General features: G+C 42.8%; 1 protein-coding gene across 8 annotated transcripts in view; it reads right to left on the reverse strand.

Annotated features, from left to right (window-relative positions):
- Nucleotides 1-20,480, reverse strand: part of POGZ (pogo transposable element derived with ZNF domain) — a 58,621-nt gene extending 38,141 nt beyond the window's left edge. For 2 of the 8 annotated variants that reach the window (XM_021674300.2, XM_021674299.2), the window contains exons 1-3: nucleotides 20,138-20,480; nucleotides 1,962-2,086; nucleotides 815-973 (exon numbers count right to left, since the gene is read on the reverse strand). In XM_021674300.2, the coding sequence (XP_021529975.1) occupies nucleotides 815-973; nucleotides 1,962-2,085 (283 nt within the window). In that variant the 5' untranslated portion in view covers nucleotide 2,086; nucleotides 20,138-20,480. Of the gene's footprint in view, nucleotides 1-814; nucleotides 974-1,961; nucleotides 2,087-2,185; nucleotides 6,513-7,323; nucleotides 8,537-13,682; nucleotides 13,779-20,026 lie in introns of those variants that run through there. The other 6 variants (XM_064370422.1, XM_012462707.3, XM_064370423.1 and 3 more) reach the window with 6 other exon arrangements.
- Between the last annotated feature and the right edge of the window lie 4,995 nt (nucleotides 20,481-25,475).

The following is a 25,475-nucleotide window of genomic DNA, read 5'->3' on the forward strand; positions in this document are numbered from 1 at the left end:
GTAGGGATTTCACCATATTGGCCAGGCTGGTCTCGAACTCCTGTCCTCAGGTGATCTGCCCGTCTGGGCCTCCCAAATTGCTGGGATTACAGGCATAAGCCACTGTGCCCAGCTGTATATATTATTTTTGTAGTAATAAAGCTATTTTAGTTTTAAAGGAAATAAAATAATTAAAAAATAAAGTCTCTTGCAGCAATGCAATGATTCTATGAAAGTGCCTATTTCAGTTGTGAATCTTGAGATATAACTGGTCAGTAACTCATCTTTAGAGTACAGAAACAGACATCAGAAATTAAACAGAAACCAATTACTATATAGCCTCTCTAGAAAAAAAAACACTATAAACACTAGTCTTTCAACATTTCTTTCATGTAGACAACAACCCTATCCTATCTTCCATACTCAGGAACCAATAAACAAATGAATCTGCCAGAGAAAAACTGCCCTGGGAAAATTCTTACCAAACTAACAGAATTCTTCTAATTAAAGAAACAAAACCACCAACCAACCAACCAAACCAAAAAAGCCCCAGATCTCTTTAACAGTTAAGAATTTTGAGTTGACATTTTCTGTCCTAGGAATTATCAGTAGCAAGAATCTACTACTCTCTCACTTGAAACGCCAGTATCAAGTCAGCACTAACTTAGAAGGACTGTACAATCTACAAAATCACTTCCGTATTATTACCGAATTCATTTTCCAACTAGTAGAACCACATCTGTACCTAACTAAACAGGTATGGCTGTCCCTAAGACCTTTTTTATTCTTTCATCCCTCTAGCCCAGGATTATTATTTCCCAATAATCCCACTTACCATTGTTGTTGGCAATTAGTGTGACAAGAGTCTTCTTTGTACTGTCGCTGTTCTGTGCCCCGCTGCTACTAACGGTGGTGGATGTAGAGAGGTGCCCAGCAACAGAAGCATGGGCAGCGATGGGCACTGGAGCCGAGACTGGCTGCTGGCTCACAGAAACTGTGGGGAAGGGGAGGCACAGTCACTTGGAGACAGGGACAGATGACACTAAAGGATACTGCTCTAATCTTCCCTTTCCATCTTGTTGTGGGCTATAGCCAAAAAGTTTCCGGTTTCATACATCTAATTGTTCATGTGATTTCTCCTCCTACTTATCCCTTAGTCCACCATCTAGACACAATTCCTTCTTTGTCTCACATCTCCTGGTTAATTAAGTTACATCGCTGAGCCCATTGAACTGGGATTTTAATGTTTGGCTTACATGGCACTAGCAAACCTCTAGGACTCAAAGGTTTATTATTGCCACTAGTGGTATTCATAACCATGCATATTAAGCCATTCAAAAGACCCTGACCTGTGTCCTAGTTCAGCCTAAACCAATGCCATCTTCACCTCTCAAGGTGGGGAAGATAAAAATAAAGAACAACTGGTACAATTTAGGGGAAAAAAAGAACTATCATCCATTTTCTGAATTCAGGGCAATCTAGAATTTGAGCCAGCAGTATCACCTTTATGAAAGAAAAGCTAACAAGCCTAAATTTGTAAACTGTCCTTGAAGGCAGACACAAAGCAATTTCCACTCAGCTCACAAAGGAAACCAAGTTCAAGAAAAACAAAACAAAACAAACAAAAAAATCAAGACTCTGGGAACCTATTTTTGACTGGGTACATAAATAAGCACTGACACACACACCACCACTTTGAATTCTTGTTCATACATCGCTTAGTAAGAAGACTGCTAGATATTTGATAAACACTGGTTAATCCAACCTTCCAATGTTTTTGATGAATTAAATATATAGTTTCTAGCTATATGGATGAGGAAACTGAGGTTTTCACAGACTAGATCTTGGAAAAAAAGGTAGCACCAGTGCCACAATGAGGTCTCCCTGGATTCTTAAAGTTCTTTTCCATCTCACACTTTTTGAACCAAAATGCCATTCAATTTAATCAAACAACCATCTAAGATGAGAAGAGCTTTTGTTACCTGTGGTAGTTTTATCCACTGAATTATAATCTTCAACTACAGAGTCCTCAATGACATCACTGATTTTCTGCCATGGCTCCAACTCCTCCTCCTCACATTCCATGAACAGATCGGTGTCCGCCATGCTACAAGAAAAACATTCAAATAAGATATGGGCCTAGGAATAGGAGATATTGCTTTATATCAAATATGAAATCAGAACTTTGATTCCATTGGTAACCTACCTCCTTGGGCTCCTTTAGCACATCCCCTAGCCTTCCTCCATTTCCCAGAGTTCAGAATTACAACTTTCATGGTTGAATATTAGAATCCAATCCACAGCAAATTCTTTAATAATTATGATTACAGGCCGGGCATGGTGGCTCCTGCCTGTAATCCCAGCACTTTGGGAGGCCAACACACGTGGATCACCTGAAGTTGGGAGTTAGAGAACCAGCCTGGCCAGCATGGGAAAACCCCATCTCTACTCAAAATACAAAAATTAGCCAGGCATGTTGGTGCATGCCTGTATTTCCAGCTACTTGGGAGGCTGAGGCATGAGAATCGCTTGAACCCAGGAGGCAGAGGTTGCAGGGAGTTGAGATCATACCACTGCATTCCAGCCTGGGGGACAGAGTGAGGCTCTCTCTTTCAAAAAAAAAAAAGGGATTACAAAAGTTTAATGTTTAATGTGTAATACCCAAGGCCAGGGTTAGGATGAGGACAGTGAGGTGAGTCAAACAAGTGCAGGATCGGATCCAGTCTTTATTTAAAATAGATATTTTGTTCATTATGAGTTGTTTGCATTAATATTCATCTTTTAAAATGATGCATTTATTGTGATTACTGAACTTCTCTGTACTTCTTTAAATTCTGTGCCTAAGATGAGAACCTCACTTGTCATACTAGTCCCAGTCTTACTACTACCTTGTACTTCTAGTCTAGGAAATTCTGGAGGCTACTCCACTGTGATTTTGGAGTCAATCCTTAATTTGAAAACACTGCCTAAATTAGATGCCCTTTTTAACAATTAAAGTCTGGATCTCTGCATTGCAAACGAAGAGTTACTGCTATTCTGCCCCCAGTAACAGTTTACTTAGGGTCAGTTTCTTTGTCTTGGAATCAGAGTACTATTACTGCTCAATGTTCAAACAAAGTCTTTACTGCAAAGGCTCTCAGTGTCCTTAGTGTCTTAGTAATTCCTGCTGCTACATCCATAAGCCAAAACCAAAACCAAACATCTAACCTTTCTGTTTATTAAGTATTTGGTTAGGGCCATACAATTTGACAGTAGCAGTTTACAAGATGCCCAACAGATGACATTGTTTCCCTTAAAAATTGAAAGAATCTTGCAATGCCCCAGTGAGTTAGCTATAGCCAAGGGCAGTTTGGGTTTTAATGGGTAAAGTGCTTAACTGGATTCTAACTGGTCTTTAATCTTCTGTTTTAATTATTTCTTTCTAAATCAAAGCCACAGAGGGGGTGAGAAAAAAAAAAGATTTAAAGGATCAACTTAAATTCTCTTATTTTCATGCTTAATTATATAAAGACAACACTAGCCAGAAACTGAATTAAAAATAAATCAAATCCATATCACAGGTATTCTTTGAGACAAAAACAACACATGCCTTTGTTTTCCAGTCTAATTCCACTACAAAATATATTTTAAACAACTTTTTCCTTAAATAATTTTATTCCATTGTTCTTTGCTGTTTAACTTTCTTAGAGCTTACAGTCAACAGATAATTAATGTGTAAATATCCAAGACTCAGCAGAATGAATATAAACTGTGGCTAATAATCTCTGCTGATGATTTTACTTTTGTCCCGACCAGTTACAAGCAAACTCTCCACACATATGCTAAGCAATCTGTAGAACACTTTCCTTTGGAATATGAAGAGCAATCAGAATACGAATTGTGGTTTTCAATCAGAATACAAATTGTGGTTTCAATGTCATGCCTGTGGTTATTTTAATAGCATATCCAAAAGGGTGTTCTTTTATCTTAAGTATTTATAGTATCTTATGAGTTTCAGTTATATCTTTTATAAAGCAATGAATTTTAGCAAGAATACTGAAAATTTCTTCCATTTGACCATCAAAATCTAGTTGTTATTCCTCACACAAAAAAGGCCTTCTAAGAGAAATGGAAAGAAATCCAGCTTGGGTAATAGAGCAAGACTACATATCTACACATTTTTTTGAAAATTAGTCAGGAGTGCTGCACATGCTGGTGGTCCCAGCTACTCGGGAGGCTAAGCTGGGAGGATCACTTGAGCCCAGGAGTTCATCGAGGTTACAGTGAGCTTGAGGTTACGGTAAATGCAATGATACCACCTTACTCCAGCCTAGGCTGGAGAGCTAGAGAGCAATACCCCATCTCTATAAAATAAAATAATAAAAAACAAATGGGCTGAGGCAAGAGAATCACTTGAACCTGGGAGACAGAAGTTACAGTGAGCCAAGATTGCGCCACTGCACTCCAGCCTGGGCAACAGAAGCCACACTCTGTTTCAAGAAAAAAAAAAGAAAGAAAGAAAAGAAAGAAAGAAAAAGAAAGAAAGAGAGAGAGAGAAAGAAAGAAAGAGAAAGAAAGAAAGAAAGAGAAAGAAAGAAAGAAAGAAAATCTAACTTACAGGGAAATATTTTTCATATTTTTTAACAACATACAAGATGGAGTTAATAAGTTTTGTCAACTCAGAAAATATTAGTTCTGCTGACTGAACATATTTCACACAAAACATCTCTGAAAGACACTGAAACCAAGTTTTTCAAAACACTTAGTCCTTGATTCTGACCTATACTCTGTTATCTCAGGGTGTGATCAACTCCTTTCACTTTCAGCATCTGTAACTAAGGGTCAAAAACATGATACAATAGAGATATCAACCTAACGTAAATACTCGGCAAACCAAAAATAGAAAATGAAAATTGAGATCCTTCTTGTAGTTTTCTAGTTATCAAAAAGAAATCTTTCCTAACATAATAAAATGCAGTATGTAATATTTCTACCAAGATTCTCAAGAAACACCAACATTCTCTGTGGTCTTTCAAGTGATCCATGGCATACAAATCCTTTCGACTTTTTTTTTTTTTTTTTTTAGCCCTGATCATGGCAAGGACAGCCTTTCAACTATTTTTGAACAAAGAAGACAGGAATTACCAAATATGCAGTGTTAACATGTACATCCAGATTCTAAAAATCTGCCTGGAAAAAAAAAATAGATCTTCCCAAACTATCATTCCACATATTTAACCTCCTTCCATACCAAATCTTTAATTTCTCATATGGAAAGAAAAAAAAACAATTTTTTTCCCCTCTTCCCAATTTTCTTCTATGAAGAACTGGATACTTATCACACTAAAAAAAATTATGTTGAAGTGTAATCCTTAATTAAGGGGCATTTTGATTTCTCGTTTTTTATTTCAAAACTGCTAAACAGAAATGCAGATTTCAGATATTAAAGGCCAGCCCATAGTGAATACAATGCCACATCAAGAGGAAAATGGCCCAGCGAGGCAGCTGTAATCCCAACACTTTGGGAGGTCAAAGCGGATGGATCACCTAAGGTAGGGAGTTCCAGACTAGCCTGGCCAACATAGTGAAACCCTGTCTCTACTAAAAATACAAAAATTAGCTGGGCGTGGTGGCACATGCCTGTAATCCCAACTACTTAGGAGGCTGAGGTAGGAGAACTGCTTGAACCTGAGAGGCTGAGGTTGCAGTGACCTGAGATTGCACCACTGCACTATAGCCTGGGTGACAGAGCGAGACTCTGTCTCAAAAAAGAGGAACACTTTAGTAAATTTGGGAACCATACTGTAATCAAGTGAAGAGGCAAATTTTCATACTACAACTATGAGTCTCTTAATCAAAATTGTAGTGGTTCCTTTTCTGCTAATTTTAATGAGATACAAATTTTAATTAAACACAAAAGTTAAGACATGTATCCATCACTCAGTTTCAAAAATTATCAACTTAAAGCCGATTTTTTCATTTATGCCCCCACTTCCCCATATTATTTTGAAGCAAATCTCTAATAAAACATCATATTCATAAATATTTTGGTATGTACCTCTAAAAGATAAGAACTTTAAAAGACTATAGTTTCAAAAAAATCGTATTGTCGGGCCAGTGGTTCACACCTGTAATCCCAGCACTTAGGGAGGCTGAGGCAGGCAGATTACCTCAGGTCAGGAGTTCGAGACCAGCCTGGCCAACGTGGTGAAACCTCTACTAAAAATACAAAAATGAGCCACGAGTGGTGGCTTGCGCCTGTAATCCCAGCTACTTGGGAGGCTGACACAGGAGAATCGCTTGAACCAAGGAGTCAAAGGTTGCAGTGAGCTGAGATCACGCCACTGCACTCCAGCCTGGCCAACAGAGCAAGACTCCATCTTAAAAAAAAAACTGTATTACCATTACATGCCTAAAAAATTGATAATCCCTTAATATCAAATATCTAGTCACCATTCAAATTTCTTTCTCTCTCTCTCTTTTTTTTTTTGAGAAGCAGTCTCATCCAGGCTGGAGTCAGGCTGGAGTGCAGTGGCACGATCTCAGCTCACTGCAACCTCCGCCTCCCAGGCTCAAGCAATCTTCCTACCTCAACCTCTTGAGTAGCTCTTGGGACAGAGAGCTAAGTAACTCTTGGGATAGGCTAGAGCCACTATGTCTGGTTAATTTTTTATATTTTTTTGTAGAGTGGAGCGGGGTCTTACCATGTTGCCCAGGCTGGTCTCAAACTCCTGGACTCAAGCAACCCACCTGCCTCAGACTCCCAAAGTGCTGGGATTACAGGAATAAGCCACTGTGCCCAGCCTCTGAAATGTTTTGATCCATGTAGTTATCTTTATAGATACTCAAAGCGTCCTATTTTGGCCAGGGGAACTTCTTCAGTTGGCTTCTGAGTCCTACTGACACAACCCTAGTATCATTTGATAAAATCTTTGCTGATAGTCAAGATGTACCAGCTCATCTCATACATTTCCTGCTCCAGACCTAGAATCAGTCATTTTTCAAGGAATGATGATATTGGTGGGGAATGAGTTTCCAAGACCACAATAAAAGGCTAGGGTCCTTCTTGCTCATTTTAAATAAAAGATTACCTCCATACAAATCCCTAACTATTAGTTATCTTCAACTTTGCTCTTATGTCATCTAACAGAAAAATTTCATATCCACAAATACATTTCTTAGAAACTTAAAAACTTTTCTTCTGTAATTTTTACTTGAAATGTTTCAGTCTTATATTTATTAAACAACTCATTACTTCCACACTTATCCTACTCCAACTGTATGTATCCCCTTAACAAAATACCTAGATCATTAAGAGAATTTAGATGCAGTTAAGAAATTTTGGCTGAGTGTGGTGGCTCATACCTGTAATCCTAGCACTTTGGGAGGCTGAGGCTAGAGGATCACCTGAGTTCAGGAGTTCGAGATCGGCTTGTACAACATAGAGAAACCTTGTTTCTATTAAAATTTTTAAAAAATTATTGTAAAAAGATAAAATTTAAGAACAATATAATCAAAAGTTAACAAAGAGGACACATCTAATCAAGCCTTTTAACAAGTAACTTTTCAAGACTCTTTTCTTTGCCTGTAATTCCAGCACTTCAGGAAGCTAAGGTGGGAGAACTGCTTGAGCCCAAACTGCTTGAGCTCAGAGGTTCAAGACCAGCCTGGGCAACTTGGTGACATCCTATCTCTACAAAAAATATAAAAATTAGCAGGGTGTTGGTGGCATGTACATCTGTAGATCTAGCTACTCAACAGGCTGAAGTGGGAGAATCTCTTGAGTTTGGGAGGTGGAGGCTGAAGTGAGCTGTGATTGTGTCACTGTACTCCAGCCTGGGCAACAGAGCAAGACCCTGTCTCAAAAACAAACAAACAAAGCTATCTTTTCTTGAACACAGGATACAGGCAGATCAAACATATCAAACAAAATTCTCAACTATTTCTAAGCTAATAAGGATCTTTTTCAAGCAAATGCACGTGAGGGGCAGCAGAGCGGGAAAACAGATTTAGATACAGCAGAAAGCCTACACCTTTACTTTTAAAACAAGAGCTCATTTCTAGCCTTCAATAAAATTCTCAGTACTGCTAAAATATTTCATCATATTCCAGTGTTCTCCAACATATATCAGGCACAGCCCAAGCTATGCACTACACCTGCAGAAGAGATTCATTCAATAGCTGTACATAGCTTACATAAAAGGAAATATACTTTATAAAAGACATAAATAAATAAAAGAGTCTTCATACATTATAATTAATTTCATCAAGGGTCAAGCTTGCCCCCCAAGAAGGGCCTTTGGCAATGTCTAAACATTTTTGGTAGTCACAATCAGGGTGGGAGTGACGAGGGGTGCTACCGGAGTATCTAGTCGGTAGTGGCCAGGAGTGCTACAAAACATCCTACAGGCCAGGTGCAGTGGCTCACCCCGTAATCCCAGGACTCTGGAAGGCCGAGGCAGGTGGATCATGAGGTCAGGAGTTCAAAACCAGCCTGGCCAATGTGGTGAAACCTGCCTCTACTAAAAATACAAAAATTAGCTGGGAGTAGTGGTGGGCACCTGTAATCCCAGCTACTTGGGAGGCTGAGGCAAGGAGAATCACTTGAACCTGGGAGGCAGAGGTTGCAGTGAGCCGAGACTGTGCCACTGCACTCCAGCCTGGGCAACACTATGAGACTCTGTCTCAAAAAAAAAAAAAAAAAAAAAAAAAAATTGTACAATGCATAGGATAGCCTGGAGACTATCCGACCCTAAATGTTAATAGTGCCAAGGCTGAAAATCACTGATCAAACTGAATGCATGTTCTGAAAATGAGGACAATTTTTTTAAAAATCATCCCACATTCTATAAAGAACTATAATTTCTTTTTAAAAATATTTGTCCTCTCTGCAACAGAACAGAACAAGGCTCTTATGAATTATTCAAATGGTTATATTGGTTTTTTTTGAGATAGAGTTTTGCTCTTGTTGCCCAGGCTGGAGTGCAATGGCACAACCTCGGCTCACTGAAACCTCTGCCTCTTTGGTTCAACCAATTCTCCTGCCTCAGCTTCCCAAATAGCTGGGATTACAGACATGCACACTACACCCAGCTAATTTTGTATTATTTTTTTTAAACGGGGTTTCACCATGTTGGTCAGGCTGGTCTTGAACTCCCGACCTCAGGTGATCCCCCAACCTTGGCCACCAAAGTGCTTGGATTACAGGTGTGAGCCACCATGCCCGGTCTTTTTTTTGTTTTTTTTTTTTGTTGTTGTTGTTGTTTGTTTGTTTCTTTTTTGAGTCACCCAGGCTAGAGTGCAATGGCATGATCTCGGCTCACCACAACCTCAGCTTCCCGGGTTCAAGCCATTCTCCTGCCTCAGGCTCCCGAGTAGCTGGGATTACAGGCACCTGCCACCACACTCAGCTAATTTTTGCATTTTAAGTAGAGAAGGGGTTTCACCATATTGGTCAGGCTGATCTCGAACTCCTGACCTCAGGTGATCCATCTACCTTGGTCTCCCAAAGTGCTAGGATTATAGGTGTGAGCCACCTCACCCAGCCAGAAATTTGATTTTATCTTCTTATTCATCTGACAACTTTTAGGCCACTCTTGTTCTTACCCAAGTACATAAAACAAGAGCATCATGATGTTTACCCTGTAAAATTATGGTTTTATGGTTGTTTGCCAGTATCTGTGTTGGCTGGTGAATAATTTTTGTGAAAATAATTGTCTAATCCCCACTTCTAAGTCCAAAAAAATTTTTTCTTTTTTTCTAACAGGGTCTGTCACTTGGGCTGGAGTGCAGTGGCATGATCTCAACTCACTGCAGCCTCGACCTACTGGGCTCAAGCAATCCTCCTGCCTCAGTCTCCCAAGTAGCTGGGACTACAGGCATGTGCTACCACACCTGGTTAATTTTTGTATTTTCTATAGAGATAATAAAGTTTTGCCATACTGCCCGGGCTGGTCTTGAACTCCCAGACTCAAGCGATCTGCTTGCCTTGGCCTCCCAAAGCGCTGGGTTTTACAGGTGTGGGCAACTGTGCCCAGTCTCCCTAGTTCTAAATTTTTTCTAGTTGTGGCCCCTTTACAATTCCCCTACAGGTTACTTTTGCTACATATAAACTCTTCTTACTTCTTCAACTTCAAAATCATTTTTGCAGAGGGCAGTGAATCAAAATGACAAAATACAAACCTATTTCTATATTCTTCCTCAAAATCTTATTTATGCTTGAACTTAAAAGTTACAGTAGTAGCTCTATATCTCAAAAGCCAAGGTTATGATCGTAATACATTTAAATAAAAAAACATTAGTCAGGCTGGGTGCAATGGCTCATGCCTGTAACCTCAGCACTTTGGGAGGCCGAGGTGGGTGCATCACTTGAGGTTAGAAGTTTGAGACCAGTCTGGCTAAGAGGGTGAAACCCCGTCTGTACTAAAAAATATATAAAAATTAGCCAGGTGTGGGGGCACACGCCTGTAATCTCCGCTACTCAGGAGGCTGAGGCAGGAGAATGGCTTGAACCCTGGAGGTGGAGGTTGCCAAGATCGTACCACTGTACTCCAGCCTGGGCGACAGGGCACGACTCTGTCTCAAAAACAAAAAACAAAAAAACCAAAACTACTAACAATTCACATTATCAGCTGTTTTGTCTATGGCTTGTTTTTTTGCAAACAAGAAAAGCCAAAAACTATATACAAGGTACTACTGACAACAATATTTAACCTGAATCAAATCAGTTTTTATTTATTTTTATTTTATTTATTTATTTATTTATTTATTTTTTGAGATGGAGCTTCACTCTTGCAGACCAGGCCAAAGTGCCATGGCGCGATCTCGGCTCACTGCAACCTCTACCTCCCGGTTTCAAGCGATCGTCTTGCTTCAGCCACCCGAGGAGCTGGGATTACAGGCATGCGTCACCATACCCGGCTAATTTTATACTTTTAGTAGAAACTGGTTTTCATTATGTTGGTCAGGTTGGTCTCGAACTCCTGACCTCAGGTGATTCACCTGCTTTGGCCTCCCAAAGCGCTGGGATTACCGGTGTGAGCCATTGCACCTGGCCAAAATGCATTATTTAAATTTAACTCTGTGTTTACAAGAAATACAGCAATAAAAGAACAAATTATCACCACAAATAAATAATGAGAAGGTGAGACCTTCTAGAAGGAAATAATCAAATGTAGAATATGGAACATTCTATAAAACAACAAATACAGTCGATTTAAAAATGTCAATGTTGGCCAGGTGTGGTGGCTCACACCTGTAATCCCAGCTCTTTGGCAGGCCAACATGGTAGGATTGCTTAAGGTCAGGAGTCCAAGAACATTCTGGGAAACAGGAAGAACAATCTCTCTAAAAATTTTTTTAAAATAAAAGAAAGAATAATCGTATTATATTCATGTAAGAAAATGTATTTATTCTTAGGAAATACACGAAATATTTAATAGAAATTTCTTGAGTGTGACTTTCAAGGTGTTAAGCAAATACACAGATACTTGGTTCTTTTTTATTTATTTATTTATTTTTTGAGGCAGGGTCTCACTGTATACCCCAGGATGGAATGCAGTGGCACAATCATAGCTTACTGCATTCTCAACCACCTGAGCTCAGGTGATTCTCCTGCCTCAGACTCCCAAGTAATTGCAACTACAGGCAGGCTATTTTTGTTTTCTTGTAGATACCAGTATGCCAACTTTTAAAAAATAATTTGGCATGTGTTGGCCAGGTGCAGTGGCTCACACCTGTAATCCCAGCACTTTGGGAGGCCAAGGTGCATGAGGTCAGGAGTTCAAGACCAGTCTGACCAAGATGGTGAAAACCCCATCTCTACTAAAAATACAAAAAAATTAGCTGGGCATGGTGGCAGACACCTATAATCCCAGCTACTCAAAAGCGGGAGGCAGAGAATTGTTTGCACCCAGGAGGCGAAGGTTGCGATGAGCTGAGATTGTACCACTGCACTCCAGCCTGGGCGACAGAGCAAGACTCCATCTCAAAAAATAAATATAAAAAATAAAAATATTTGGCACACGCAAAAACATTAAAAATCATTCTGTCTAGGTGGTGGGTTCATTGCAAGTCCTCGTAAAATTCTTTCCCCTTTTCTTTTCTTTTTTGAGATAGAGTCTCACTGTGTCACCCAGGCTGCAGTGCGGTAGAGCCTCACTGCAACCTCTGCCTCCTGGGTTCAAGAGATTCTGGTCAGGCTGGTCTCGAATTCCTGACCTCATGATCTGCCCGTCTCAGCCTCCCAAACTGCCAGGATTACCAGTATGAGCCACCACACCCGGCCTCTTTTCTCCTTTTCACATGCATGAACTTTTCTTTTCTTTTTTTTTTTTTTTGAGACGGAGTTTCGCTCGTTACCCAGGCTGGAGTGCAATGGCGCGATCTCGGCTCACAGCAACCTCCAACTCCTGGGTTCAGGCAATTCTTCTGCCTCAGCCTCCTGAGTACCCGGGATTACAGGCACGCGCCACCATGCCCAGCTAATTTTTTTGTAATTTTAGTAGAGACAGGGTTTCACCATGTTGACCAGGATGGTCTAGATCTCTTGACCTTGTGATCCACCCGCCTCGGCCTCCCAAAGTGCTGGGATTACAGGCGTGAGCCACCGCGCCCGGCCGCATGAACTTTTCTTAATAAAAACTGAGGCCAAGTGCAGTGGCTCACCTCTGTAATCCCAGCACTTTGGGAGGCTGAGGCGGGCGGATCATGAGGTCAGGAGTTAAGAGACCAGCCTGGCCAATACGGTGAAACCCCGTCTCTACTAAAAATACAAAAATTAGCCAGGCGTAGTGGTGCACGCCTATAGTCCCAGCTACTCAGGAGGCTGAGGCAGGAGAATCGCTTGAACCTGAGAGGCAGAGGCTGCAGTGAGCCAAGATCGCACCACTTCACTCCAGCCTGGGCAACAGAGCAACACTCCATCTCAAACAAAACAAATCAAAACACAATACAACACAACACTGAGGGGGGTGAGGTGTGGAACTACCTACTCATATCTTAGTTGTGACATTAGTACTTCTACATTCTGCCATATCTCTTTGGCATTTACTAAATAACTGGTAACCTTGTTGGCTGAATTTCTTACTGATTTGTTCCCAGGACCAATTTTCACGTAGCTTGTACATACACATAGCTTTTTTTTTTTTTTTAATTTTTATGCAGCCATGTTCACTTAAGATGTTGCACAATAGTTAAATAACAACTTAATCTAAGATGGATTATGTAGGCTACCAAGGAGGTATATTACCTTCTTCCATTAATGCATTATTTGACATCTTGGTAACAGGTGGTTTCTCTACTTTGTAGTAATTGTGTTGGTAACATGATTTTTGTACACTCAATAGGTTTTACTTAACACTGCAGGCTCATACAGGACTATTAGCAATACCCAGTCTCTTGTCTCATCCTTCCATCCATAATATGGGAGTACCAGATAAATACCCGTCTAGGGGGAAGGAGATTATTTCTTAAATGCTAGCAAATACGGTAGTGTACTTTATACTAAGGCCCTGTATGATCATATAGTCAATAAAAGTCTATATAATTGTAAAAGCAAGATACAGACAGACCTTTTAAAACAATGTACTATTTAAAAGCAGCAAAAAGAATCCTGCAGATACACCTGTCTACTTTTAAGCTATTTAGGGGACAGCAAATGTTGCCCATCTTCATATCAAAGAAAATTAGAAAAAGATCTGTTTTCTAAAACTCTCCTGACATACTTGGTTCTTGAAGCTCTGAATTCCTCTGTCTTGTTCTTTCATAGCTGTAAACTCCAGAAATGAAGAATCCAGAAATGAAGAATTTGGTATCTAACATTTTCAATTTACTGCCAGTACATACCTGCCCAAAAATCAACATAAAAAGAACATTTGGAACAGGAAAAATGTTTTACAGAAAACAAACATTTCAAGAATACCACTTTCGTGTTCCAGGGTAAAAAATAAACAATGATAATCCTCAACATAACTGGTAATTATGTTTTCAAGTTACCTCAATTTTTGGCTCTAAAAAGGAATACCAGAAAACCTACAGGGCTGAATACTTAATCTGTGTATAAAACTAATTACAGTTAAACATGTAATAAGCTTTTATTTATTCAGTCTTTGCACAGCCCATTTTGTCCCTCACAGCATTTAACTGTTGTAGTAACACATATGGGCCAGGCGCGGTGGCTCATGCCTGTAATCCCAGCACTTTGGGAGGCCGAGGCAGGCAAATCACGAGGTCAAGAGATTGAGACCATCCTGGCCAACATGGTGAAACCCTATCTCTACTAAAAATACAAAAATTAGCTGGACGTGGTGGCACGCGCCTGTAGTCCCAGCTAATCGGGAGGTTGAGGCAGGAGAATTGCTTGAACCCGGGAGGCAGAGGTTGCAGTGAGCCGAGGTCGTGCCACTGCGCTCCAGCCTGGCAACGGAGCGAGACTCTGTCTCAAAAAAAAAAAAAAAAAAAAATCATATGGGTTTTAAATAGTCTTAATAACCTACCATTTCCAAACTCAAAATACTTTCCTCTTGTTTGGCAGCAAATCCTGTTATCAGGAAGCACCCAAATATTAGTTCTGTGCTCTTTACTAAAACAACTAAAGCAAGCAACAAGTTCTCTCTTTTAAAAGGGTTCAATATTCAGGTGGCCCTTTCCCAAGAAAAGTATCTACTGTGATAGAAAGCTTTTCTTCAATGACAGTTGTGTGTTGTCTAAATTCCAATTTTATGCTCTCAATTTCTTTTAACTCTGGTAAAACCTAGCAATAGGTTAGTGTCTCCCTTCTGCTCTCCTCCCCTTGGTTACATATAAAAATGTTTTTGAGCCAGGCACAGTGTTTCACGCCTGCAATCCCAACACTTTGGGAGGCCGAGGTGGGTGGATCCAGAGGTGAGGAGTTCAAGACCAGCCCAACCAACATGGTGAAACCCTGGCTCTAAAAAAATACAAAAATTATCCAGGTGTGGTGGCATAATCTCAGCTACTCAGGAGACTGAGGCAGGAGAATCCCTTGAACTTGGGAGGCAGAGGGTGCAGTGAGCCAAGATTGCCACCACTGCACTCCAGCCTGGGCGACAGAGCAAGACTCCATCACACACACCCACACACACACACACAAAATACACACATATATACGTATATATACAGTACACACATATATATACACACATATATACGCATATATATAGTATATATATGCGTATATATAGTATATATATATACGCATATATATGCGTATATATGTGTGTATATATATGTGTGTACTATATATATACGTATATATATGTGCATTTTGTGTGTGTGTGTGTGTATATAGTTTTAAATATATATATGTTTTCAGCCAGGAGCTGTGGCTCACACCTGTAATCCCAGCACTTTGGGGGGCCGAGGCACGTGGATTGCCTGAGGTCTGGAGTTCAAGATGGGGCTGGCCAACATGGTAAAACCCCGTCTCTACTAAAAATACAAAATTAGCCAGGCATGGTGGTACACGTAATCCCAGCTGAGAGGCTGAGGCAGGAGAACTGCTTGAACCTGGGAGGCGGAGGTTGCAGTGAGCTGAGATCACACCACTGTACTCCAGCCTGGGTGACAGAGTGAGACTCCACCCATATTATGGATATAGCTTAATATCATAAAAAGAATACCAAAGAATCTATCAAAATGTTACCATATTGATATTATGACAAAGGCATCCACCAGCTCTAGGGTTTGTAAGCAATCAGCTCTAAAGTTTGTATTTTACAGATACGGTCAAAAGTGGTTTACAGAGAACTTCCTCAAGGCTACAGTTAGTAAATATGCCAGTTAGGATTGAAATTAAGCTTTTTTTTTTTAAGATGGGGTTTCACCACGATGGCCAGGCTGGTCTTGAACTCCTGACCTCAGGTGATCCACCGACCTTGGCCTCCCAAAGTGCTAGGATTACAGGCGTGAGCCACAGTGCCCGGCCTGAAATTAAGCTTTTTTTGCTCTAGAACTCTTCCCGAAGTCACTGTCTCTTCCATCAACTTTGACTATTCATAAATTCCCCCAAAATTCCCAAAGGGAGTTAGAGCTGAATGATCTAAAGAGCAGAAACATAGGACTGATGGAATGATTCTCATTGTTTGGACTCTTAAAATTATTGAAGACGCCAAAGATCTTTTGTTTACGTGAATTTTATCTTTCCACATTCACCACACTCAAAATTTAAAAATTTTATATTTATCAATATATTTTAATACAAGCCCCCTTACAAGTTAATATAAACATTTTTGGCCGGGCGCGGTGGCTCACGCCTGTAATCCCAGCACTTTGGGAAGCCGAGGTAGGTGGATCACGAGGTCAAGAGATCGAGATCATCCCGGTCAACATGGTGAAACCCCGTCTCTACTAAACACATAAAAAATTAGCCGAGCATGGTGGTGCGTGCCTGTAGTCCCAGCTACTCGGGAGGCTGAGGCAGGAGAATTGCCTGAACCCAGGAGGCGGAGGTTGCTGTGAGCCGAGATCGCACCATTGCACTCCAGCCTGGGTAACAAGAGCAAAACTCCGTCTCAAAAAAAAAATGATTTTCAACAAAAAATACTTCCCCTCCAAAAAGTGAGAAAAGTAACACTGTTTTGAATCTTTGCAAATCTCTTTTATGTCTAACTTAATAGAAGATGGTTAGATTCTCACTGCTACTTCTGCATTCAGTCTGTTACTATATGTTGTTTTGGTTAAGAATATAATGAAAATCTAGTCAAAAAAGGGAGAGGCATTTTAATAACCTTTTCAGATAACTGTGGATAGTGGTAAATATTAAAACTCAATAAATGGTAGTTTGTTTCTTTTTTTTTTTAATAAAATAGACAGGGTCTCACTATGTTTACCACGCTCGACTCAAACTCCTGGGCTCAAATGATCCTTCTATCTTGGCCTTCCAGAGTGCTGGGATTACAGTAGTGAGCCACCCCACGCTAGGTCAAATAGTAGTTTCTTAAACGATAGTAACATTTTGTAATCTGAAACCATATCAATCTACTTTTTTACTGTTAAAATCCATGGCTATATCTGGTAATTTTAAAGGATCTTTTACCTTCGCATAATTTTGCAACATCACACATTGGTCATTTGCAAAATACAGGGTCACAGAGTTATGCCCATCTTCCAAATGACACATTTCATTACACAACATTTTTTAAAATTACAGTCCTTAACCACTGATAGCATAAGAAAAGTCTTTTAAGTACTAGGAAGCTGTCAAACTCCAGCTGTGAACTTTTTAAACATTCTAATTTTCACCCAAATTTTATCACTGGTAACAAATACCGTCAATTGTTTTCTTAAAAGTGACAAGCTCACTTCATTTTCAAGAAATATCTGCCAAATACAAAGTGTGAAAAACCAGTTTGCCAGTCATTCTTTCAACTAAAAATGCTACTCCATGAAATAAGCCACTCACAACCCAATCTCACAAATGCCTCTCATGACAACAATCACACCTCCATAGGCAGCACAAATGCTTTATCCATGTTTCTTATTTCATCACAAATTCTTAAAAATTGAAAAGACATGCAGTCACAAACTAAGATTTAATAATAGTAGGCCAGGCACGGTAGTTCAAGCTTGTAATCCCAGCACTTTGGGAGGCCGAGGTGGGTGGATCACCTGAAGCCAGGAGTTAAAGACCAGCCTGGCCAACATGAGGAAACGCCATCTCTTCTAAAAACACAACCCAGCTCAGGCCTGTAATCCCAGCACTTTGGGAGGTCGAGGCGGGCGGATCACGAGGTTAGGAGTTTGAGACCAGCCTGACCAATATGCTGAAACCCCGTCTTAAAAAAACAACAACAACAAAAAACACCACCGGGTAGGCAGAGGTTGCAGTGAGTGGAGATTGTGCCACTGTATTCCACCCTGGGCGATAGAGCAAAACTCTGTCTCAAAAAAAATAAAAACAAAATAAAATAAAAATAATAATAATCTTTACTGCTTCAAGGGCATTCTCAAGTAAGTAGTTTGGTGCCACTGACTTGCTTTGTGCTAAGGTACTACCAGGAGTTATCTAGCATTGCTTTTGAACCATCAGTGTGTCTGAAAAAAAAATAAATGTCATCTTACTATTATTTTGAAAATAGTTATGACCTTGAGGCTCCCCTGAAAGGGTACGAGGAGATCACCACGGGTCATCTGTCCACATTTTGAGAAGTGCTTTCCTAGATTATACCACTAGTTCAAGATGGGAGTGGAAACTAATGAAATCACATTCGTCCCAAGAGTCCATTCTGTTACCTCCTTTAGTTTGACATACACCACCAACATAGCTCTGGAAAAGGGAAGGAAATCAAGGGCACAAGGTGTCATTTAATTGTTTTAACATTTTGAACACTTTTATGTTAGACCAGTAATTCTCAAAGTAGTGGTTAATCAGTCTCCGCTGTAGGACTGCTGATTTTAAAATGTAGAGATGACATTCCCTCCTCTGCCCCATTCAAATAAACTTGGGGGATGAGGCGGCCCCTCCAAACTGTATATTTAATAATCTTCAAGGTACTTTATATGCACCCCGAACTTGAGAACGATTGTGCTAACAGTTCGAATTCAGAGTTCAAGCTCTCAGACCCCGAGCAACTAGGTCTCGAAATTCATCCTGCCCCCGCTGTTTCCCTTTCATCTAGTAGGGTAAACTACTATAGAAGTAAAACCCCACCCAGGCGCAGTGGGTCAAGCTTGTAATCCCAGAACTTTGGGAGGCCAAGGCGGGTGGATCACCTGAGGTCAGGAGTTCGAGACCAGCCTGGCCTACGTGGTGAAACCCTGTCTCTACTAAAAATACAAAAACTAGCCGGGCGTGGTGGCACATGCCTGCAATTCCAGCTACTTGGGAGGCTCAGGCAGGAGAATCACTTGAACCCGGGAGGCGGAGATTGCAGTGGGCAGAGATCGAGCTACTGCACTCCAGCCTGGGCGACAAGAGTGAAACTCCGTTTAAAAAAAAAAAAGAGCAAAACTCCATTTTTGTGGAGTTTTGAGCTGTGGTGAGATGGAGAAACCGGCTACCCCCTGCACCAAAACAGCAGCTGCTATGAGATGGTACAACTGTATCTTAATTTCCATTTGGAAAATGAGACTGGCCACGAAATGACTCTGAGGACTCTTCAGCATTACCTTTTTCTGAGCTAAGAATGTCTAAGACAAGTAAGCCGAGAAACGTTCAGTACAACTAGCAGTTGGAGGGAATCCCACATCTGGAGAGGAAGGAAATCAGAACAACACGCAGAAAGAGGCAAAGCAAGTGGATCAATGACAGTACTCCTTTGCAAAAGGTGCCAAGAATCTAGAGAAAATAGTCCCCGGGATAAACATGGCGCCCACCGCGGCAAGACATAATCACCAGAAAATAAAGATTCCCCGCCCCATCCCATTTTATAAATCACGGCGCCATCCCTAAAGAAATTTGGGGGCCCAGGAAGGAGACTTCGTAAACTAGCTACAGTGCACTAAGGCTTAGGATGTACTATTAGACCAAGCAGAGATTACATAACACAAGGAATCGGCTCAGCAATCACTCATTTTCCTCCTCCCGCTCAAAATGAGCGTCCCACTCCCTCTTGGAGCGGGGGCGGGGCGGGAAGGGGCGCACACCCCCATCCCCAAGGGCCGCTCCGCCACCACCCGCCCCGCTCCGCCGCGCGGCCTCGCCCCCTCGCCGGCCCCACCCGCCGCGCCCCGCCGTCTCGCCGCCGCCCGCGCCCCCGCCCCTTCCCCAGCGGGCCACGGGCCGCCAGCCGCGCCCGCGCCGCCCACTCCTCCGAGACGCCTCGCGCCGGGCGTGCGTGTGGACGTCGGGCTGTGTGCGGGGCCGTGGGGCGCGAGTGCGCGCGCGCGCGCCGCGGCGGGCGCCGGGGGGCGGGGGCGGCCGGCCAGCCGGCAGGCAGGGGCCTCCGCCGCAGGCCCTTCGCGCGGCTCCCGCGGCCCGGGGCGCACGCACACACACACTCGCGCTCGCGCGCCGCACCCCACAGCCGCCCCTGCCACGGGCCGCGCCGCCGCTCGCGGTGGGCGGGGGCGCGCGCCGCCGGCCCCCCGCCCCCACCCCCGGGCGTACCGGCCCATCCCCCTCTCATTGTCTGGCCTCGGAACGCTTCGCCGAGCGAAAAGATAACGGAACCCCCGGGAGCAGGGGGTGGGGAGAGAGAAGGCTCGCTTGCTCACTCACCTCCCGTGGTCGTCGCCGCCGGTAGTCTGACCCGAGGAAGGCGCCGTCGCCTTAAAGGGACCTTGCACCCGGCGCCGGGAGAAGGGGGTGGGAGCAGGGGAGGGGACGGGGGCTTGGGGGGAGACGAAGAGGGAACCGTTGAAAGCTCGTCTCCCCAAGGGTGAAAGGAAGCCTCCCTCGGGTTCGAGTGATTTGGGGTGGATTTTTTTCCCGAGGGGGGCGGGGGGGGCCCCGAGGGAGGGGGGTGGGGGGGCCAAGGAATGCGGCTCTGTGTACGGGAGCTGGCGCGGGGGAGAGAGACGCCGACTCCCCCCACCGACCCTCTCGCCCCGCGGAGGGATACGGCTCGTCACTTCCGCCCTCCCCCTTTCACGGCCTCCCGATTGGTCGGAGCGCGCTACACGTCATGGGTTCATCCAAACCCCTGCCCGGGCTTCTTTTCTAGTCAAGTTTGGCTGGGCCTGCAAATAAATAAATAAAAACATTTTTTATAATGAAAAAAGAACAATTAGCTTCAGAAGCTCTATCTAAATTTTGGTGAGAAAAATGAGACTCCCAAAGAAAATAATCTCCAATTCACTTGCCTAGACTTTCCAGGGAAGTGTTGGGAGGCTCCCCCACTTTCCACTCAAGGCTTAGACCCAGTCAAGAGGGGGACTTCATGACACAGGCCAGGTCGTGAGGCCCAGTGGCACCAACAACTGTCATTCGAACAAAGAACAAAATGGCACTCACTCTTCAAGAGACACTCGGCCAAGTAGCCTTGTGGCTGTGGCCTTGTTTAAGTGAAGAAGTTTTTAAAGCCATTTTGACTCTCAAGTCCTTCTGGATCTTGGAAAGAAATGGCACACGATTGTTAATCAAGGCAATTATTGTGATGGAAACTGCTTTGCTCCCATTGTGAGTAGATTCAGCAGAGATCCCCAGTTCTAAGAAACCACACACAATCCACATCCATATGCTTTTTGCTCCAATCAAGGCTGAGATGGGTTGGCTCAAAGAAATTGGCTAGTCCACTCATGATCATCCACCTGTTTATTCTTCCCCAAACAAAAACTAATCTCTTCTTACGTAGCTAAGAAATTTTGTCCTTTGTTGCCTTCTGAGATGAGAAAAATTTTAATATTTTCCTTGAATATTTGAAAATGTTTGCTCTTTAAACAATACACAGATATTTGCTCCAAATGTGAAATCAAGGCACTTGGTGCAGAAAGGGGAGATACAGAACTATATTTGTTCGTTCTCTTTATATACATACTCCAAACCACGGACTGTGAAAATAGGCAGTGGAAGTAGGCATTCCAAATTGTATGCACCTGCCCGTGTGTGTGTGTGTGCGCGCGCATGTGTGCACACATGCACACACAGACACACACACTGCCATCACCCAGCTTCATTCCATTTCATACCAAAACCATGTGAGTGATTTCCACTAGTGTGGGATGCTTAGGAAGGACTTCATTATTTGAATGAGAAGAATCACTAATCCTTCTGAAAATACTTCTGAAGACTTTCCAGACCTGATCTGGAGAAGCTCATGGTAGGATTATGGGATCAATCACCAAAAGACAAACTACATAAAACTCAAATCCTATTTTATGCTGTCGTGTAATTACTGTAATTCATTACATGTTATATTTGTGTGTATTACATATGTTACTTATCTTTGAAATATTCCAACGTATTTTCCCATGCTCTGTGTGCCAATTTAGTCTCCCAGCCAATAAGATCAAGCGCAGACTATGCCATATACTGTTGACCAATAACCGTTAGGATGGTTTATTGAAAATGGATCAGCTGGGCATAGTAGCTCACACCTGTAATCCCAGCACTTCTGGGAGGCCGAGGTGGGCAGATCACTTGAGGTCAGGAGTTCAACACCAGCCTGGCCAACATAGTGAAACCCTGTCTCTACTCAAAATACAAAAAATTAGCCTGGTGTGGTGGCATGTGCCTGTAATCCCAGCTACTAGGGAGGCTGAGAGAGAAGAATTGCTTGAACCTGGGAGGCAGAGGCTGCAGTAAGCCGAGATCTTGCCACTGTACTCCAGCCTGGGTGACAGCGAGACTCCCTCTCAAAAACAAACAAAAACCAAAAGAGAAAGTGCATCATGCATCCATTCATTCATTCGATAAATATTTATCAGGGGCTGGACATAGTGGCTCACACCTGTAATCCCAACACTTTGGAAGGTCAAGGCAGAAGGATCACAGGATTCTGAGACCAGCCTGGGCAACGTAGCAACACCCCATCTCTACCAAAAAAATGTTTTTAATTAGTTGGTTGTGGTGTTCCTAGCTACTTGGAAGAGTTGAGAGGATCACTTGAGGCCAGGAGTTTGAGACTTCAGTGAGCTATGATGACACCACTGCACTCTAGCCTGGGGGGAACAGAGCAAGATCCTGTCCCCGCCCAACCCTGCCAAAAAAAAAATTATTGAGTACATGTGCTAGTCACTGTTTTGGGTGCTGGGAATACAGCAGCAACAACAACAACAATAAAAATCCCTGAATTTGTGAGATTTACACTGTAGAGGGAAAGACACATAAAATATACACATAGCCGGGCGCGGTGGCTCACGCCTGTAATCCCAGCACTTTGGGAGGCCGAGGTGGGTGGATCACAAGGTCAAGAGATCAAGACCATCCTGGTCAACATGGTGAAACCCCGTCTCTACTAAAAATACAAAAAGTTAGCTGGGCATAGTGGCGCGTGCCTGTAATCCCAGCTACTCAGGAGGCTGAGGCAGGAGAATTGCCTGAACCCAGGAGGCAGAGGTTGCAGTGAGCCGAGATCGCGCCATTGCACTCCAGCCTGGGTAACAAGAGCGAAACTCCGTCTCAAAAAAAAAAAAGAATACACATAAACAAATTGTTCTATTACCTATTGTTAAATAACAAATGACCCCAAAACTTAGTGGCTTAAAACAATAATTTCATTATCTCTCATGGTTCTGGGAGGTAATTAGGCTAAGTTAAACAGTTCTCACTTGGAATTCCGTATGCAGTGGCTAGGGCTGAAGTAATCTCAAAAGCTTCCTTACATGCCTGGAAATTGAGGTTGACTGTTGGCTTGGACCACAGCTGGGGTTGTTGGCAGAACATTTACAAGTGGCCTCTCTGTGTAGCCTGGGCTTCCTCATATCATAGTGGCTGAGTTCAAAGACTGAGTGCCCCAAGAGGACCAGGCAGAGATAGCGACCTAGTCTCAGAGGTCGTATAATATCACTTCCATTACAATTCCGTTACAGCTTCAGATGGAGAACTTAGATCCTCATCTCTCAGCAGGAATAGTGGAAATGTGGCATTGTAAGAAAGTGTGTGGAATGAGAACTTTTGTTGCAGCCACCTTGGAAAATGCAATCTGCTACACATTATGTAAATAAATATGTAATATATGAAATGGTGAGAGGTGCTATGGAGGGGAAAGGGCAGGACAGGCGAATTAGGAGTGTGGTGCAGAGATGGGGGCAGAGAAGTTGCTATTTTATGTGAGATGGTTGGAGAAGTGCTCATTATTAAGGTGGCAATTGGGCAAAGACTTGAGGAAAGTGAAGCAAAGTTTAGGTTTTACTTGTAGTAAAAATGAAGCTGCTGGAGGATCTCAAACCAGGTAGTGACGTGATGTTTTTAAAGGATCACTGTGGCTGCTTGTGAAGAATAACTAGTAGAGGCAAGGGCAGATGCAGGGAGACCAGATAGGAGGCTACTGCAGTCATCCAGGCGAGAGATGATGGTAGCTTGGACCAGGATGGGAGTTGAGAAGCTGCTCCTTCCGCTGATTGAGTTCTGTGGTGTGTTATTTACTCCTCTGTAACCTATTTTTCTGTCATTTAGTTAGTTTGTGCCCTGGGAGACAGTTTTGACCCATAATGGCTAACAAAATGAGTGATGGTGCTGTGCCTGCCACCAAGAAATAGAGAAAGACTATGATGCTGAATGTCAAAGTGGGAGTTCTGCAGGTTCTGGAGGCACCTTTGAGGAAATGGGTGAGGAAACAGAGAGTAAAGATCAACAAGCAATTAGGGAATGGAGTGTCTTTTGATGTTGTAAAATGTATCCCGGCCGGGCCTGGTGGGTCACACCTGTAATCCCAACACTTTGGGAAGCCAAGGCTGGAGGATCACAAGCTCAGGAGTTCGAGACCAGCCTAGCCAACATGGTGAAACCCCTGTTTCTACTAAAAATACAAAACATTAGCCTGGTGAGGTGGTGGGCGCCTATAATCCTAGCTACTCAGGAGGCTGAGGCCGGAGAATCGCTTGAACCCAGGCGGCAGAGGTTGTAGTGAGCTGAGATTGCACCACTGCACTCCAGCCTGGGCAACAGGGCAAGACTCCATCTCAAAGAAAGAAAAGGGGGGATCTTAACTGTACTACAGAGGAGAAAACTGATGAACTGATAGCTGGAAGATATGATCGGCAAAGCCTTTTTTTTGAGCTGGGATTACAGGCATGCGTCACCATGCTTGGCTAATTTTGTATTTTTAGTAGAGACGGGGTTTCTCCATGTTGGTCAGGCTGGTCTTGACCTGACCTCAGGTGATCCGCCCGCCTCACCCTCCCAAAGTGCTGGGATTACACGGGTGAGCCACTGCACCTGGTGGGCAAAGACATTTTATAACTTCAGAGGATGTCAAGGAAACTCTGCCACCTTACAACACTGCCACCTTACAGCACTTCGAAAGAGACTACACAGTTAACACTTCCAGAAATGTATTCCATGTGCTAAAGAGGGAATGCCCATATTAATTTGGACTGTGTTGGAACATTTTGCTGTCTTCAGCTAAAACACAGGTTTCCAGAGTGAAGTAACAGAACTGATAGCTTTGGTCTCACTTTTGGACCATCTGGATAATGGTTTGAACCATCTTGATAATGATGGGAAACCCAAGCAGTAGGACAAATAACCCTAATAAAATCCTTAGAAATCAACTCATATGTGCCTCTGTAACATACTGGGGAGGAGTCTGAAATCCAATCCAGTCTGATATGTTGAAGAAATTGGATCCTAATAGTGGTACTCCTAAAAACTATCCCAGTCTTCAGTAGCCAACTTAGAAACTCGTTCTAAGAAAGAAAGTCAAAGGTTAATGCTCATCCCAAGCTGAGCTCTTCACAGTTCGGTAGCTGAAGGGTGTTTCTTTTCTACAGTTGATGAAAATACTTGTTTGCTTCCTTGACTTATGGTTTCTGCCATGAGTCGAAAATTGGGGCCGGGCGCGGTGGCTCATGTCTGTCATCTCAGCACTTTGGGAGGCCAAAGCGGGCAGATCACCTGAGGCCAGGAGTTCGAGACCAGCCTCCAAAGATCTTTAGTAGAGATGGCGAAACCCCAT

The sequence above is a fragment of the Aotus nancymaae genome, unplaced genomic scaffold, assembly GCF_030222135.1.
Source record: "Aotus nancymaae isolate 86718 unplaced genomic scaffold, 86718_ANA_hifiasm-v0.15.2.pri h1tg000108l, whole genome shotgun sequence".
NCBI classification, from domain to species: Eukaryota; Metazoa; Chordata; class Mammalia; order Primates; family Aotidae; genus Aotus; species Aotus nancymaae.